A 17,534-nucleotide genomic window follows, 5' to 3' on the forward strand; every position below is an offset into this window, starting at 1 on the left:
GAGACCTTTTTCCAATGACAGAAAGGTCAATATCCACAGGACTCTTGATTTCAGGTAATTAGCAAAAGAACCAGAGATTAGATGAGGTGAATTTATTTTACGCAGTGAGTTTTTATGGTCTGGGATGCACTGTCTGAAAGCGTGGTCGAAGCCGATTTCAATGCAAACTTTCAAAAGGGATTTGAAACCGTTGTTGATGGGGAAACATTTACAGTGCACCGAGGAAAGAGCAAGGGTCTGGTGCTAATTGGATAGTTGGCTGAGGTGTGAAGGGCCGAATGGCCTCTTTCTGCATGGTCTCATTTTACAAATTTTAAAATTGGTAATTGTTGCTCAAAGCAAGAATCACGCCACTGAACCTTTCTAGACAATGCCCCCTTTTGACGTCCATATTATTAGCATGTTTTTTAGCTTGAATAATTCTGTGGGGATTCTGATGCCAGACTTACTTTGCAAAGCCTATGTTTTTTATTGTACACGTGCAAGCAATTGCATTTTTGAGTTTGAGCCTAATGAGAATTGTGACCAAATTTCAGGAAATGTTTGAAAGTGAGTCTTGTGTGTTTGCTTTCCAGCTTTTCTTTCTGTTTCACAGAGGTGGTGGAAGTAATAATAGGGTAGCAGTGAAACACCACAGCCTTTTGGTCAAATGTTTTTAGGTTAAAACAAGAATTTAACTGGATAGAATAAATGAAGGCAATTATATCTTTGAGCTGCTGGCTTCTTAGTTACTCAAGATTATTCTAAGATTGAAACATGTGTCCCGTTTAAATTTTGTTTAGCGAGAATCATTGCATCATTATTTTAATCATTTTGGCTGGATACTCCTTCAAACATTTATTCATGAAAAGCAAGCAGTTTTGGGACTGCTGTTTTGAATTTCACTTGAGCGAAGCACTCCTGTGTTCATTGAGACATGTGCATCTTTCATTGGGTGTGAGGTAATGATCCAGATTGGATTGTGTTTCTGTTGTTTAATGCTTTAAATATTTTTGTCTAATATGATTGCTGGTGGCATATTTGACTCTTCTGAGGGAGCTCAATCAAATATTTCAGATATAGCGAATCTGGCTGCCCCAAAACTGGAGTTGTCTGAAAACCGGGCCTTTTTATAGTGTGCCTGAATTAATTATGATTGAAAAAAAATACATATATAAATTTTGCTCGGCACAGCATTGGTGTGTTGTATGGCCTTTTGAGTACATAGAGTACATAGAACATACAGTGCAGAAGGAGGCCATTCAGCCCATCGAGTCTGCACCGACCCACTTAAGCCCTCACTTCCACCCTATCCCCGTAACCCAATAACCCTCCTAACCTTTTTGGTCACTAAGGGCAATTTATCATGGCCAATCCACCTAACCTCCACGTCTTTGGACTGTGGGAGGAAACTGGAGCACCCGGAGGAAACCCACGCAGACACAGGGAGAACGTGCAGACTCCGCACGGACAGTGACCCAGCAGGGAATCGAACCTGACACCCTGGCGCTGTGAAGCCACAGTGCTATCCACTTGTGCTACCGTGCTGCCCAGTTATCGGCTTCACCACTTCTTGTGCCAGCCTAGTTCATAGAATCACTGCAGTGCAGAAGGAGGCATTCAGCCCATCGAGGGTTCACCGACCCTCTGAAGGAGCACCCTACCTAAGGCCAATCCAATTCCTAAATCCTATCCACGTGATTCCACCTCGGGGCAATTTAGCACAGCCAATCCACCTAACCTGCACATCTTTGGACTGTGGGAGAAAACCTGGAGGAAACCCACGCAGACAGGGGTGAATGTGCAAACTCCACACAGTCACCCGAGGTCAGAATCGAACCCGGGAGCCTGGTGCTGTGAGGCCGCAGCGCTAACCACTGTGCCACCGTGCGGCCCCTAATTTCTGTGCTCCGAGCAGTCCTGGACTGTACCTGGCCCAGCTTGACCTGAACTGCCCATGGCCCGAAATCCAGCATGGTCGTGGTCCTGATGTTACTAGTTTTGATATACTGCACCTGTAGCACAAATGCAATGTTTGTGTGGCTGTTTTAAGTCTGGTATGAATGGTGACACATTAGTTCAATTGTGAAAGCAGTCCCGGACTGTTTCACTGGTGGTCAGAAAAAAAATATTAAAAGGATTTCTAGAATAGTGAAAAGACTGAACTGCTGGCAATAGTTTGTAATGATGTAGGTTTTTAAAACATGTTTTAATCCTTTCTTGGAGTTACAAAGCCAGTGCACTGAGTGGACAGAGCAAGCCCTTAATCCATCTCCTTGCTTGCTCCAAAAATCAGTTTAAATTGTATCCAATTCATGGTCCCCACAAGAGAGACAAACTAGATCCAAGCTGACAAGAAAAGGCATTACACCTGGGGCGGGATTCTCTCATCCCGCGGCAGAGTGTCAACGCTGTCGCGCTTTATGACGGTGTGGACGGGCTGCTCCCAGGACTAATTCTGCTGCTTCATGCGGTTCATGCTGCTCCAGTGGGCTGCTCCCAGGACTAATTCTGCCGCTTCAAGCGGTTCAGGCCGCTCCAGCAGCTGATCCCGGCATGAACTGGGCGCAAGGGGATTCGCTCATGCGCAGTGGCGCCGCCGCCAACGCGCGCATGTGCAATCGCCTCCTTCAACGAGCCAGCACCGACGCAACATGGCACAGGGCTACAGGGGCCGGTGCGTAGGAAATGAGTCCCTCAGCCAGAGAGACCGGCCCGCCGATCGGTGGGCCCCGATCGCGGGCCCAGCCACATCAGAGCACCCCCCCCCCCCCCCCCCCCCCCAGGGTTGGAGCCCCCCTCTCCCCCCAGGCCGCCACTTGACCCTTCCATGCTGAGTTCCCGCCGGCTGAGAGTAGGTTAGAATGTCGCCAAGGGACTCAGCGTTTCCACGACAGCTGCTCGGCCCATCCTGGGCCGAGAATTGGCGGGCCGGCCGCATAGAGCGGCCCGCGATCAGCGCCGTGCCGACCACTGGCGCCGATTCGCTCTGCGGAGAATCGCGTGCTGCCGTCGGGGCTGAGAGAATCCCGCCCCTGATCTTGGGCTTGATCTGACGGTTGATCTTGGCCAAAAGTTTGAGAAATCATGGGATACACAGCATGGAAACAGTCATTTAGCCCAACCTGTTCCTTGCTGGCATTTATACTCCACTATTAACCTTCTCTTCTCTCCTTAAGCGCCATGCGCTACCATCCAAACCAAACGGTGTTCAAATACGTTTAATTTTAAAGTGCAAGGGAATAATGTTGATGCAATTTTCATTTGCTTATAAATCTTCATCCTTTGGATATCATAGGAACTTAACCAATCCTGGTTGGTTCTGTTGAGACCATGTTCTCACAATGTACATAAAAATGTGCAACTTGGTTGTAATTATTGACCATTATTTTAAGCTTGCACAATGCTGTGTTAGGAAAACAAGATAGTTTAGAGGGATTGCATTGGTATTGATAAATATTAGAAGTTGGGTATAATTTTAAGTGGGGTTTAATTTAATGTTACTGTGCGTGGTTGGGTAAAACCTATAGTTAGACTCAAGCTGGACAACGGTGTTTGTACGTGCGGGGGTGGGTTAAGTTCGAACTCTGGGAGCAATGTAACCACCGCATTGTGCCCAGCACGCCCAGGGTAAACAATAGGAAAGGCCAAGATTGCGGTTGGCCCTGGACGTGAACCAGTGGTGAACATATAATCAACCCTCATTTGCATTCATTTTAGTCTCATTAGCGAGATTGAAGTTGAATGCAGCGGTCTCCTGGGAATTACACAATTCCCCAGCGAGAAATCACGAGGGTGTAATTTTGTGTACTTCTTTTTAAAAATGGGAAGCTTGCGCAGTGGCTGCTGAGGGGAAGTGAGGAGGTTAGTAGCCATTTCCATTTTGCGGCCTGCAGCTCCAGGGCACTGAGGGAAATGGGGGATCACTCACGGGCATTGGGTCTGATCAGGGGACTGAGGTGTTGTAGGTCGTGGTGCACCCCTGGGGTGGGGGGGGGGGGGCTTTGTGCCTGTGAGGCCTTCAAGCCATCTTTAAATATTGTGGAGACCTGTAACAGGGGCAACCACAGCTGCAGCCTTGTCTGTCCCACTTAACACTTCCAGGACAGAGCCTTACTGTAGCTTATCTCATGAAAGTAATTTTCTATCTTTGACTGTGAGCAAAACTGATAGATACTAAACTGATAGCCTGCACCATCAATGGTATTGTGGCATTTGTAGCCGTTACTTTTCTGACTAGTTGGGATGTTATACAAATTATGGAAAGGTATGTATGGAATGCCATAAGGATGGCACCAGGCCTTTTGAAATGGTATAATGGCTACCGCAAGGTTTGGCACTGATAACCGTATCATTGCTACTGTATTCCTTTGGTTTAGAAGACATAACTCAATTTAAACATCCCTAGTTCACCCAAAGAATTAAAATCTGCCTGTTACTTGCAAAATGTGATCAAAAAGTTGTTAGTAATTGCTAACATGTTCCTAATAAACATTTGTGGAGATTCAGCAATCAACTGCAACTGTTTGGCTTAATAATAATAATCTTAATTATTGTCACAAGTAGGCTTCCATTAACACTGCAATGAAGTTACTGTGAAAAGCCCCTAGTCATCACACTCCGGCGCCTGTTTGGGTACATTGAGGGAGAATTCAGAATGTCTGTCCTAACAGGAACGTCTTTCGGGACTTGTGGAGGAAACCAGAGCTCCTGGACGAAACCCACACAAACATGGGGAGAACATGCAGAACGAACCCGGATCCCTGGCGCTGTGAAGCAACAGTGCTGACCACTGTACTACCGTGCCACCCTCATTCTCTCATTAATGTACACAACTAAAGTGTCTTCAGTTCATTTGAGCTATTAGGTTATTTTAACACTCAAGCAACAAGACTGACCCTTCTTATTTTCAGTCGTTCACATTCTTTGAAAATTATTTTTCCCCATATGAGAAACCTGATATTTTACAGTAAAGCGACGTTTGGATGATTAGATTGTTTAATAAGTCCCAGCTGAAGGTTAATGCCCTGAAATACAATTTATGAAAGTACAGCTGGAATGTCTTGAACACGTCTTAATTGCTTTTTCTCAAATTACAACAAATGTATATTGCTTTCTGAGCATACATTTTGAAACGTCATACACACAACTTTGCAAATTTACATCAAAGTGGAAATCAAAGCAAAGCAAACAATAATTGCTGAAGTCAAGTAACACTTTTCTTCCTTTATCTCTAACATTACAAAAGTGATGGCACTTGATAGTAGACATATCACTGGTAATTGAAGCACAAATTTCAAATTACTTTTGAAACGTTCTATTAAGTGAATGCCATTGATTGACTGGGCTGCAGAAATAAAATTGTTAAAGCATTCTTGAAAGAATTTTGGGTTTCAATCCTGTTTAGTTGAAAGGTTAGTGTTGACAGCACAACCAACAATTATTTTGGTCTCTTGTTAATTGAGGCACGTGTACATTTTATCGCCTTGTCCCACATGATCTATCTTCGAACCATAGAATCCCTACAGTGCAGAAGGAGGCCATTTGGCCCATCAAGTCTGCACCGGCCCTCTGAAAGAGCATCGCATCTAAGCCCATGATGCTGGTCCTTAATTTGTTTTTTCTTTTGAAAAACTGGAGAACTTTGGGTGGAATTATATCCCAAATGATGTCATATGGATTGGTCTGAATCGCAATTAGCTGAATTGTATGATCATTAAAATCAATTGCATTTTGAATTAATAGTAGAAAAAGGAAAAAAAATGAAACTTGATTATTTTTGATGATAAGCTCTGTTGAAGGGTCATGACTTTGAGATGTCAGGCAGACGAGGTGATGATGCAACGATAGGGACAAGGGTTTAGTGTGTGTTCATTATAAAGAAAAGTGAAGTTGACATGTTTCATCCTGTTTCATTAAACCTTGTGCAGTTTTTGATCCTCTCTGCTTTGTTATTGCAGATATTTGGTTTCCAGGCAGGCTTGACCTCCTTGGATAGTGAAGGATCATTCTGTCCTCGTGTCCTGGTCATCCCTCCTTTCAGCACAGCTTTCTATGGCAAATTACTTCGGCTTCCATCATTCTGGTGAGTTGATGTCCACACCAGAGGCAGTTCATTTCACTGTACTGTCAAATTGGTCACATTCATTGATATCCTTGTTCTATTCACTTGCATTTCACATTGAACAGTTGACTAGTGAAAGAATAAATGTTGAAATTGCTATGTTTTAATAAGTTTGTAAAGTCTGCGTTAATCATGATTTGAAATACGTTGTGTATTCACTTGAAAGTGCGGCCTGAAATGTTTATGGGATGCTTGTACAAGGGTTGATGCTGAAAGGTTCTCATGTGAATGAATAGTCCACATTCCTCCAGTGCCTATTTCAAATAAGTCTGTTCTTAATTAGGAGTATTTTTAGTAGCTCTGTGGAAGTGTAGAAGACAATGGAAATGTTAACACAAATACCATTGACATGACCAATTTTAGACCAATTAGTCTGTTTGGACAGCTTAGAAATGGGATCTAAGGAGCTGAGCTATTCCAGCCATACGGGTTTTGCTCAGAGTGAAGAGATTTTCAGGCTTATGTAGAGCACTTGAGGTAAATCCTGGCAGTATCCACTGCTTTGCTTATTACTTGACAGCTCGTGTTTGCAGACTGTTCCATCTTTGAAGTTGGGAGGGGAGATTGATTTTCTCCAGGTGCATCGACCTTCCAGCTGGACAACAATGGGATAGCGGTAACAGTGATCTTGAGCTCACTTGTAAACCTCCTTCTTCCAATATGGCTGAGTTAACGTAGCTCAAATCAGTAATTGAACCTGGGGGATTTCCTGGTCTCTCCAGCTGAGTACCACAGCTAGTTGTTTTACCCATTTAGCCATCTGTGGAGCTTCAAAAATTGTTTTCCAATGAAATATTGGTTTCCCAAAACTCTAGTAATTTTTTTCACTGAATAATGGCACTTTTAGCAGAAGTTGTTACAGGTTTATATCTTTACCAGGGAATCTCCACTAGTGTTGACCATATCAGAAGGTACACTTAAAAGAAAAGGATCATTATGCATGTAATGCACAATGTGTACTTAATTGCTGCGAAGGTGTAGCTATGTGCGGCTGACCTCTGTAAGGCCACAAAACCTCACTGCTCCAAAATTGGCACTTTCAAAAAAATAAACTAAGTGTACCTAATTCATTTTTCCAATTAAGGGGCAATTTAGCATGGCCAATCCGCCTAGCCTGCACATCTTTGGGTTGTGGGGGAGAAACCCACACAAACACAGGGAGAATGTGCAAACTCCACACGGACAGTGACCCAGAGCCGGGATCCAACCTGGGACCTCGGCGCCATGAGGCAGCAGGGCTCACCCACTGCGCCACTGTGCTGCCTGAAAATGGCACTTCTAAAGGGTAGTTAGAAAGTTGTTTGTTTTTGTACCTTCAACCTCTTCTCTTAAATGAAGACGCCTTCAACCTCTTCTCTTGAAGAAGAGTATTACGTAGTGGAAGGATTATCAAGCTGAATGCCATGAATCCACCTTCTGCAGCTATAACCACCCCAGAATAATACCACCCTCTCCCAGCGAACTCCAGTATCCCTCTGGATGCCAAATCCCGAATTTAAAACTGTAGCTGAGCTCGAGTCTCTGCTTACTGGCACTGTCTGAAGGGGTGGATCCTACATATGTTGACTCAGGCAGGAATGCAACCACTATGCCAAAGGCTCGTTCCTTAATTAGAGGGTAATGCTTCATATTGGCAACAGCAGTAAATTATTGGCTTAACTTTTATAATTTAAAGATTGCTTTCATGTGAATCAAAGTATGGTATCTTAAATGTAATGGAATCAAAATACTTACACCTCACCCACACACGCAGTCACACTCACACCCTTAATTTTGTTTTTCTAATTGGAAGTTGTATGAACTAATGGTAAAATTTAGTAAAATGAACCTCAGATTTGAATCTATAAAACCAAAGGCTTCACTGAAAAGTGAATTGTATTCAGACTTTGTAAATGTTTACAGCTAGTCTGGTTACATTTTCTCTGGATTTATTCCAGGATTAAAAACATGTTATTTAGTTGTGGTGTCAAATAAAGACTTTTGATTTGGCACAAATCTATAAGTTCTCTACAAGCTTGGCAATATTTGCAGAGATATGGCCATATATGAGTAGTTGTCTCTTGTCACTTCTTTAATTATTGGTAAGTTTCAGCACAAACCTCAGCCTCTGATTAATTTACTAATTCATTGCTTCACTTTGGACTCAAGAAAATGGGTTAGACCTGATGAAGGCTTTTTAAGAACACAATTTCAGGCACTCTCCTCTCACCCCATACAGGCTACACAAACACTTCAGAGCAGTAGATACAATTTTCAATCTCTAATGATGTGATTATGTTATTTGTGCTCGGCATCATTCAGCATTAGGCATGTACAGAAAATTATTCTCACATTATCCTTTTACTATTTGAAAAGGTTAAAGTTGATATTTGAAAATAATTTGTACCCTTCTTTGGTTTACAGGGTTTCTTCCCATTTATTAAAATGGAAATGGATAAATTAATCAATATTGGATATCCCTTTGGGTACATAATAGGCAAGGATGGGCTTTAAGCATTATAGATCCAAGACAGGTAGATGGAGTTAAGATACAGACATTACATGAACTAACTGATCTAAAGAGAAACAAATTCCAGGAGTTGAATGACCTACTATTATCCCTATGTTCCTCCGTATCTGGATAGGACAGGGACTTTGGATGGAGAATAATAGCACTGGCATGATGGGCAGAATGGCCTTATTCTGTGCTATAATTCCTGTTATTCCATTTGTGAGCGATAGCAGTTAACATTTGTCACCAGTTGGTGGTGTCTTAGTTGTTGGTTTGATATTTATTCACCAGATGGTTGTGGAGCAATTGGAGAATTGAGACAAATACAATTATACAATAACGCGTAAAATAGTGCTCTGTAAGAAGTCGCTTGTCAGTTGGATTATTGAAGTTCACAGATAAAGACTTTTTTTTTGCAAAAACAGATGATTGAAAGACTTAGAAGTACACTTTTTATGCACCTGTTTTCATTTGAGACTTTAAAATTTGCTTTGCTCTTGATCTTGATAGTGTCAAGATAATGAAAAGTTGACTATGAAAAGATTACTAGAATTTCATGTCTGGAAGCTATTCTTGCATGATGAACTATACAGATGAATGGTGAGGGCTGTAAAAGCAAGTTGCTTCACAAGAATGTGTTGCTCTCAGCACCCTGAAATTCATTTTGGATTAGTGGTACTGGCCATTTTTTTCTTCAGTGTACATTCCAATAACCGTAACGAAAATAAACTTCTCAACACATTCAAATGGGTTTCTTTTTTTTTGAAGTTTGCAAATGAGATTCGCATCATGAGTTGTTATGGGGGCCAAATTCACCAGTAAACTACCTCATATCCTACAACTCATAGTCATGTGTTTTTCTTGTTTTAACATTACTAATTCATAGTTTGTTCTCCTCTTGACAATAGTAACTTAAAGGGGCTGTGATTCTGTTGGTTCTCATAGCCTTTGGGTTCCCTAATCAATGAAATGAAAAATAAAAATCGCTTATTGTCACAAGTACGCTTCAATGAAGTTACTGTGAAAAGCCCCTAGTCGCCACATTCCGGCGCCTGTCCGGGGAGGCTGGTACGAGAATCGAACCGTGCTGCTGGCCTGCTTGGTCTGCTTTAAAAAAACAGCGATTTAGCCTAGTAGGCTAAACTAGCCCCTAATCAAGTAACATGCTTGATGATTGTGTTTAGGGATAGTGAGGGTTGGCATGTTATTTAGTTTTTAATAATGAGGCTTTAGTAGCTGAGTTCATCTGTGCCCTTACCCAAAGACAATAGACATTTGGCTAGTCGCATGCATCTCCATGACTGCATTAATTCAGGTTAATAGTTGATTCACTTGATACCACACGTGATGTTTTGATGTCTTGGTATGCGAGATTGGTATTTTGATCATATATTTAACTGCAGATCAATGACTAGAATAACGATAACAATATGTATAAAACTTCCTGCGTGTGTAACCGTAGACATTTCCTGTGCAATACTATCTGCAGTTTATAAAGTGTCTGATTTGGTTCAGTGATCGTACTCTCACCACTGACTCAGAAGGTTGTGGTTCAAACCCCATTCCAGAACCTGACCACACCATCAAGGAACCTCTTCAGTACAGGACTGAGGGGGAGTGTTACTCTGGCAGAGCAAGCATCTTTCGGACGACAGGGGGCTAGCACCTTTCAGACTGATGTAAAAGACCTCAGACTACTTTTGAAAGAACAACAGGGCTTTTCTCTATTTTCTAGAAAAGTCGCTAAAAGGGATGCACCAGGAGAGTTTTTCAATATCTCATCCCAGTTTGTGGGGTCTTGCATTGTGCAAACCTTTTGTCACGTTTCCCTACATTACATTTTTTTTTAAAGTAATTTTTATTGAAATTTTTGCAAAATAGAATACAAAATATAAACATCTTAGCTCTATTAACATACAACCCCGGTAACACCCCATGAACAATACCCCCCCAGCTTCAATAGCAACTTCAAACAAAAAGAAAAACAACAACAAAGAAAGAAAAAGAAAAGGAAGAAAAAAAAACAAACAAGAGGGAGATAGCACCCTCCACAAACCCATGTGCACAGTTCTCCCTCCCCCCAATCCTTACCCCCCCCTATCGAAGGCCTTCTCCGCGTCCAACGCCACCACTATCTCCGCCTCACCTTCCACCGCCGGCATCATAATGACATTGAGGAGTCTTTGCACATTTGTGTTCAGCTGCCTTCCCTTCACAAACCCCGTCTGGTCTTCATGTATGACCCCCGGCACACAATCCTCTATTCTAGTGGCCAGGATCTTTGCCAGCAGCTTAGCGTCGGCGTTCAGCAACGAAATCGGCCTATATGATCCACACTGCAGAGGGTCCTTGTCCCGCTTCAGGATCAAGGAAATCAGCGCCCGCGACATAGTTGGTGGCAAGGCCCCCCCCTCCCATGCCTCGTTAAAGGTCCGGACCAACAGGGGGCCCAACAGGTCCAAATACTTTTTATAGAATTCCGCCGGAAACCCGTCCGGCCCCGGTGCCTTCCCCGACTGCATGCTCCCGATCCCTTTGACAACCTCCTCCAACTCGATCGACGCCCCTAGTCCCTCCACCCGCTCCTCTTCCACCCTCGGGAAACGCAACCTGCCCATTCCACCCTCCTCCACCGGGGGCTCAGACCGGTACAGTTCCCCATAGAAGTCCCTGAAGACCCCATTGACCTCTGCCCCCCTCCGCACCACCTTCCCGGCACTAGCCTCACTCCCCCAATCTCCCTGACCGCGTCTCGCTTCCGGAGCTGGTGCGCCAGCATCCTGCTCGCCTTCTCCCCGTGTTCATACACTGCCCCCTGTGCTTTCCTCCACTGGGCTTCCGCCTTTCTAGTCGTCAGTAGGTCAAATCTGGCCTGAAGACTACGCCTCTCCCCCAGCAATCCCTCCTCTGGGGCCTCTACATACCTCCTATCCACCTGCACCATCTCCCCTATCAGTCTTTCCCTTTCCCTCTGCTCCCCCCCTCTCCCTATGGGTTCGGATGGAGATCAATTCCCCCCTCATCACCGCCTTCAATGCCTCCCAGACCGTCCCCACCCGAACCTCCCCGTTATCATTGGCCTCGAGGTATCTCTCAATACACCCCCGGACCCTCCCGGCCACCTCCTCCTCTGCCAGCAGCCCCACCTCCATGCGCCAGAGCGGACGTTGGTCCCTCTCTTCCTCCAGCCCGAGGTCCATCCAGTGCGGGGCATGATCCGAAATGGCAATGGCGGAGTATTCCACTTCCTCCACCCTCGACACCAGCCCCCTGCTCAGGACAAAAAAGTCAATCCTCGAGTAGGCCTTATGTACATGGGAGAAAAACGAGTATTCCCTGGCCCTTGGCCTCGCAAACCTCCAGGGATCCACCCCTCTCCCCCCCAATCTGGTCCATAAATCCCCTCAACACCTTAGCCGCCGCCGACCTCCTACCCGTCCGGGACTTGGATCGATCTAGTGGGGGATCCAGCACAGTGTTAAAGTCTCCCCCCATGATCAGGCCCCCCACCTCCAGGTCCGGAATGCGGCCCAGCATACGCCGGATGAACCCCGCGTCGTCCCAATTTGGGGCATAAACATTCACCAACACTACCCTCTCCCCCTGCAGCTTGCCACTCACCATCACGTACCTCCCGCCACTGTCAGCCACCACCTTCAACGCCTCAAACGACACCTTCTTCCCCACCAGGATCGCCACCCCCTTCCTCTTCTCGTCCAGCCCTGAGTGGAATACCTGGCCCACCCACCCCTTTCTCAGCCGGACCTGGTCCACCACTCTCAGGTGTGTCTCCTGGAGCATGGCCACATCCGCCTTCAGCCCCTTCAGGTGCGCAACTACTCGGGCCCTCTTGACCGGCCCATTCAGCCCCCTCACATTCCAGGTTATCAGCCGGATCCGAGGGCTCCCTGCCCCCTTCCCCTGCCGGTTAGCCATACCCCCTCCCTTGCCCACCCCCCCCCTCTACAGCACTCCCGTGAGCCAGCTATCTTCTGCTGACACCGGCGGCTCCCGCCCTACTTTCGGCTCCTCCCAACGTGGGACTGCCCCTCCTCCAAAGTGCCCACCAACCAGTCCACCCTCCCCCGCTCCTGCGCGGGAGAAGAAGACCCCGCCCCCTCCCTCTCCCAGCACGGGACCCCGCAGAAAGCCCGCGCTTTCGCCCTGCCGGGCCCCACCTCCTCCAGGGCCACTCCCATTGTCAGTCCCCCCCACCAGCTCCCCAAACACCCCGTTTACCCCTCAGTCCAAACCCGTCCACCCAACTCCTGCTAGAAAACCCTTAAAGAAAATACCCGTACGGCCTCACCCCACCCACCCTACGGCCACCCCACCTCATACCCTAAACCCCGCAAACACACATACAGTATAAATAAATACAGTATTCTACAGCATCCCCCCTCCGGGGGACCCTCAGTTTGTGTCCAGTTTCTCGGCTTGCACGAAGGCCCACGCCTCCTCCGGGGACTCAAAATAGTGGTGCCGATCCTTGTAGGTGATACACAGACGCGCCGGCTGCAGCATTCCAAATTTCACCTTCCGACTGTGGAGCACCGCCTTCGTCCGGTTAAACCCGGCCCTCCACCTCGCCACCTCCGCACTCCAGTCCTGGAAGATCCGCACCTCCGTGTTCTCCTATTTGCTGCTCCGCTCCCTCTTGGCCCACCGGAGCACACACTCATGATCCACGAACCGGTGGAACCTCACCAACACCTCCCGCGGCGGCTCGTTCAGCTTGGGCCTCCTAGCCAGAATTCTGCGGGCCTCCTCCAACTCCAGGGGCCCCTGGAAGGACCCAGCCCCCATCAACGTGTTCAGCATCGTCACCACATAGGCCGCTAGGTCCGACCCCTCCAGCCCCTCCGTGAGGCCCAGGATCCGTAAATTCTTCCTCCTCGACCGGTTGTCCAACTCCTCGAACTGCTACTGCCATTTTTTATGGAGCGCCTCATGCACCTCCACCTTCCCCACCACGGCCGCGACCTCGTCCTCCCTCTCGGCGGCTTGCTGCTGCAGCTCCCGGATCGCAGCCCCCTGGGCTGTCTGGGTCTCCATCAGTTCCCTGTTGGTTACCTTGATGGACTCCAGCAGCTCCACTTTCAGATCCTGGAAGCAGCGCAGCAGAGTCATCTCGACCCACTTCTTCAACTCTTCAAAACTTTCGCCGGCCGCCATTTTGTCCTTCGGGTCCCGATTTTTCCCGGGTGTTTTCTCCGTTGATTCTCTCCCTGCCCCGCTCCTGGTCTCCACCATGGGACCTCTAGGTCGACTCCTGGCCTCTTCCCACGCCGGGATTCGCCTCACAAGCTCCGTTGGGGGCCTTTAAAAAAGCCCCAAAGTCCGTTTTCTCCGGGAGCCTCCGAACGTGCGGCTCAGCTGTTCATTGCCGCTACCGGAAGTCCTCCTTCCCTACATTACATTAGTGATGACACTTAAAACATTCTTCATTAGCTACAAGTGATTTTGAGACATTGTTAAATCATCAAAAGCGCCACATAAATAAGTTTGACAATTGCTTTAGTTGTAGTTTACGATGGTGCTTCTCCTGTACAATAATCTTTTCCTCAATATAGTGCATTGCTCAATCTTCACCGTCAGTAAATACTAGGAGGAAAAAATAATAATGAAATAAATAGCAAGTTTTTATGAGTTTTGCAATGAGCTGAGTGATGATGTTTGTTTTTGGCAGTTCGTACAACTAAGTAAAGTGTTCAAATAGGAGTGTTACATAGTTTTGTTAAATGCTCCAACATGAGTTCTACGAATGGATTTATTCTCGAATACTTCTGGGAGATCTGCTGCATCAATTATTTTTCACAAATAAAAATAGAAAATTCTGGAAATACTCAGCAGGTTTGGCAATATCAGTGGAGAGAGTGACATTTCACGTTAATCACCGTTCATAAGAACTGAGAAATGTTAGCTAATATAATCGGTTTAGGAAAATGAAGGAAGGAAGGGTAAGATAAAGTACAAAAACAGGGAAGGCCTGTGCTGCCTCGACCCATGAGGTAAATGTATTTACAGCACTGCTTGTGAGCAAGGAGGGGAAGATGTGTTTTCTCCAGACCCACAAGGTAAACAAACGTCTGTAGACACCACCACCCACCCCACTCAAACATTGAAGCCCCTCATCACCAACCCCTGTTGTCCCCCATGATTTCTGAGTCTTTTAAAAAATATTTTTTATTCTCCTTTTTCACATTTTCTCCCAAATTTACACCCACCAACAACAAACAATAATCAGTAACAAATATATCAATCCCCATATCAACAACAATGATCCCATCCTCCCAGCAAACCCCAAACATTAGCCCGCATGTTCACATAAACAAATGACAAATAGGAATCATGAATCGCTCATAGTCACCATCAACACACACCGCCCCCCTCCCCTCAACGCTCCCACCCACCCCCCCTCCAACTAATGTTCGATGTTATTCAGTTCTTGAAAGAGCATGATGAATAATGCCCATGAATTGTAGAACCCCTCCATCCTTCCCGTCAGTTCAAAGTTAACCTTCTCAAGAGTCAAGAATTCCAACAAGTCCCCCCGCCACGCCAGGGCACAGGGTGGAGAGGTTGCTCTCCATACCATCAGGATCCACCTTCGGGCAATCAATGAGGCGAAGGTGACAACATCTGCCTCCGCACCTGTTTCCAACCCCGGCTGGTCCTCCCCGCAACGTTCACACACATCTTCTACTCCTTCAAAGAATCGGCTCATCCTCGCCTTCGTGAGGTATGCTCTGTATACCACCTTCAGCTGTATCAGCCCCAACCTCGCACATGAGGTGGAGGCATTCACGCTCCAGAGCACCTCACACCAGAACCCCTCCTCCATATCCTCTCCCAACTCTTCCTCCCACTTTGCTTTGATGATTTCTGATTCCTAACCCATCATTTCCCTCAATCTTGGACCCTCCCAAGATCACCTCTCGTTTCCCCCTGGTTTCCATCCCTCCACATCCAACCATGCTCTGCCCATGGCTACTGTCTTCCCTTGTGATTTCTACCTGAAACAACTAAAAAACCCGTCTGATCCTGGGTTACGTTTTTTCTGACACATTGCTGGGCAGGCAGCCAGTTAAGCCTGTGAATCAGACTGTCTTCTTGATGGGGAATCGGCTTTGAAAAAAAAAACGGAGTTAACACTCCAAAGCTTTCTTTCCCATCCCCCACCATGCCCGGAACATCTGCCCCTGTAAATATCCAGGCCACAGAATCAACTCCATTGAACCCTTTTAATAGAAATTTCTACTGGCACACCCCATTTTCTTCTGTCAATATGAGCCCTAAACCCTTGACTTCTTTGCACGGCAGGAATACTTAGCTGGATCAATCCTTCCTAACCAATTTCATCGTTTTAAACACTTGTGCCGCGATTCTCCGCAACCATAATGGGTGGAAGAATAGCGGGAGGTCCGCTCCGGTTTTCCGACATGCCGCTCGGAGAAACGCGGGCCGCCGTTTTTCACGGTGGTCCGCGATTCTCCGACCCGGATGGGCCGAGCGGCCTGCCGTTCCCGACCTGTTCACGACTGCAGCAACCACACCTGGTTGCTGCTGTCGTGAACATGGTCCGCCAGGTAAGTGTGGGGCCTAGGGGGGGGCGGATCGGGGATCGAGCACCACGACCGTGCTCGGGAGGGGACTGGCCTGCGATCGGTGCCCACAGATCGTCGGGCCGGCGTTTCAAGGGGAAGCACTCATTCTCCTCCACCGCCCCGCAAGATCAAGCCGCTACGTCTTGCGGGGCGGCTGAGGGGAAAGACGGCAACCGCGTATGCGCGGGTTTGAGCTGTCCAATCCGCGCATGCGTGGCTGACATCATTATGCTCCACCGTGGCGTAATTCTTGGCGTGCCGGGCCTTGAAGCCAGGGACAAGGCCCGGCTGCCGAGTTTCCCGGTACGGCCCGCCTATCCCCCCGGGTAGGGGAGAATAGGGGGCCGGGAGAGGCTTCCGACGCCGTCGTGAACCTCTCCAGGTTTCACGACGGCGTCGGGCCTTACGGAGAATTCCGCCCTTCGATTCTATCCTGCCTCAGTCTTTCTAAGGGAGAAAAGGTGCAGGATAATGGGTCTTTCCTCATACATGAGCAATCCAGAGTCCTGAATTCAAATTCAACTTGTGAAAAGGAATTCAATAAATCTGGTCATTTGTGGGTTGGCATCAGAAAAATGGTAATGAAAACTGGATTATCATAAAAACCCAACTGATTCACTAATATCCTCTAGGAAAGCAGTTTGGCACCCATACCTGGTCTGTCGTACATCTGGTTGTCTGATAAAGCGTACATTGTGTGAAGAGAGAAACCCATTTCCAGAAAATCTGAATGTAACAATGAAGCATGAGGAGATAGAGTAAAATACCCCAGACAATCTTGTGATTTTAGAACTTTCAATTGTATAACGTTTGGCACCTGGCTGAAATACTTTTTGTTGGGCAAAGGTTTGAAAAATTGTGAAAGAAGGTGTCTACCATCTTCCGAATAGTCAGCGGATTATTATTGAGGCAAGAAGGCTATTGTCTCAATCACAGAAATAAATGGTTTGAGTGAGAAGTCAAGGACAAATATGCAATTACGTTTGCCCTCATTATGTCTCAGAAGTTTAACAAAATAGCCATTGTTATGTTGCAAGCGCTGTTGATGCCAGAAGAGGGGTCGGGTTTTTTGCGTGTTCTGCGGCGGTGGGGACGGCCTGCCATTGGTTGGCAGCATGATCTTCTGGTCCTGCCGTTGTCTATGGGGTTTCCCATTGAATGCATTCCTTGCTGCTGGAAAACCCGCTGCGGGAGTGTGCCATCGGTGAGATCCCGATGAACAGTCAGACAATTCCAGCCACGGTTTCATAAAAAATAAAATCCCCTCTGTCTTATTTTGTTGGTTTTCTCAAAACCATCAGAGCCTCCATTGATGAGGCCATGGATTAATATC

The 17,534-nt window shown here is 46.7% G+C and overlaps 1 protein-coding gene across 5 annotated transcripts in view; it reads left to right on the top strand.

Moving 5' to 3' along the window:
• The window catches only part of LOC119972233 (vacuolar protein sorting-associated protein 13B-like), a 1,046,946-nt gene that overhangs the window by 237,031 nt on the left and 792,381 nt on the right, over window positions 1–17,534 (top strand). For all 5 annotated transcript variants that reach the window (XR_005462014.1, XM_038808618.1, XM_038808616.1 and 2 more), the window contains exon 16: window positions 5,940–6,064. Coding sequence is in view for 4 of the 5 variants with exons in the window: in XM_038808618.1 (XP_038664546.1) it covers window positions 5,940–6,064 (125 nt within the window). In the remaining variant the exon portion in view is untranslated. The remainder of the gene's footprint in view (window positions 1–5,939; window positions 6,065–17,534) is intronic.

The sequence above is a fragment of the Scyliorhinus canicula genome, chromosome 10, assembly GCF_902713615.1.
Source record: "Scyliorhinus canicula chromosome 10, sScyCan1.1, whole genome shotgun sequence".
Classification (NCBI taxonomy): Eukaryota; Metazoa; Chordata; class Chondrichthyes; order Carcharhiniformes; family Scyliorhinidae; genus Scyliorhinus; species Scyliorhinus canicula.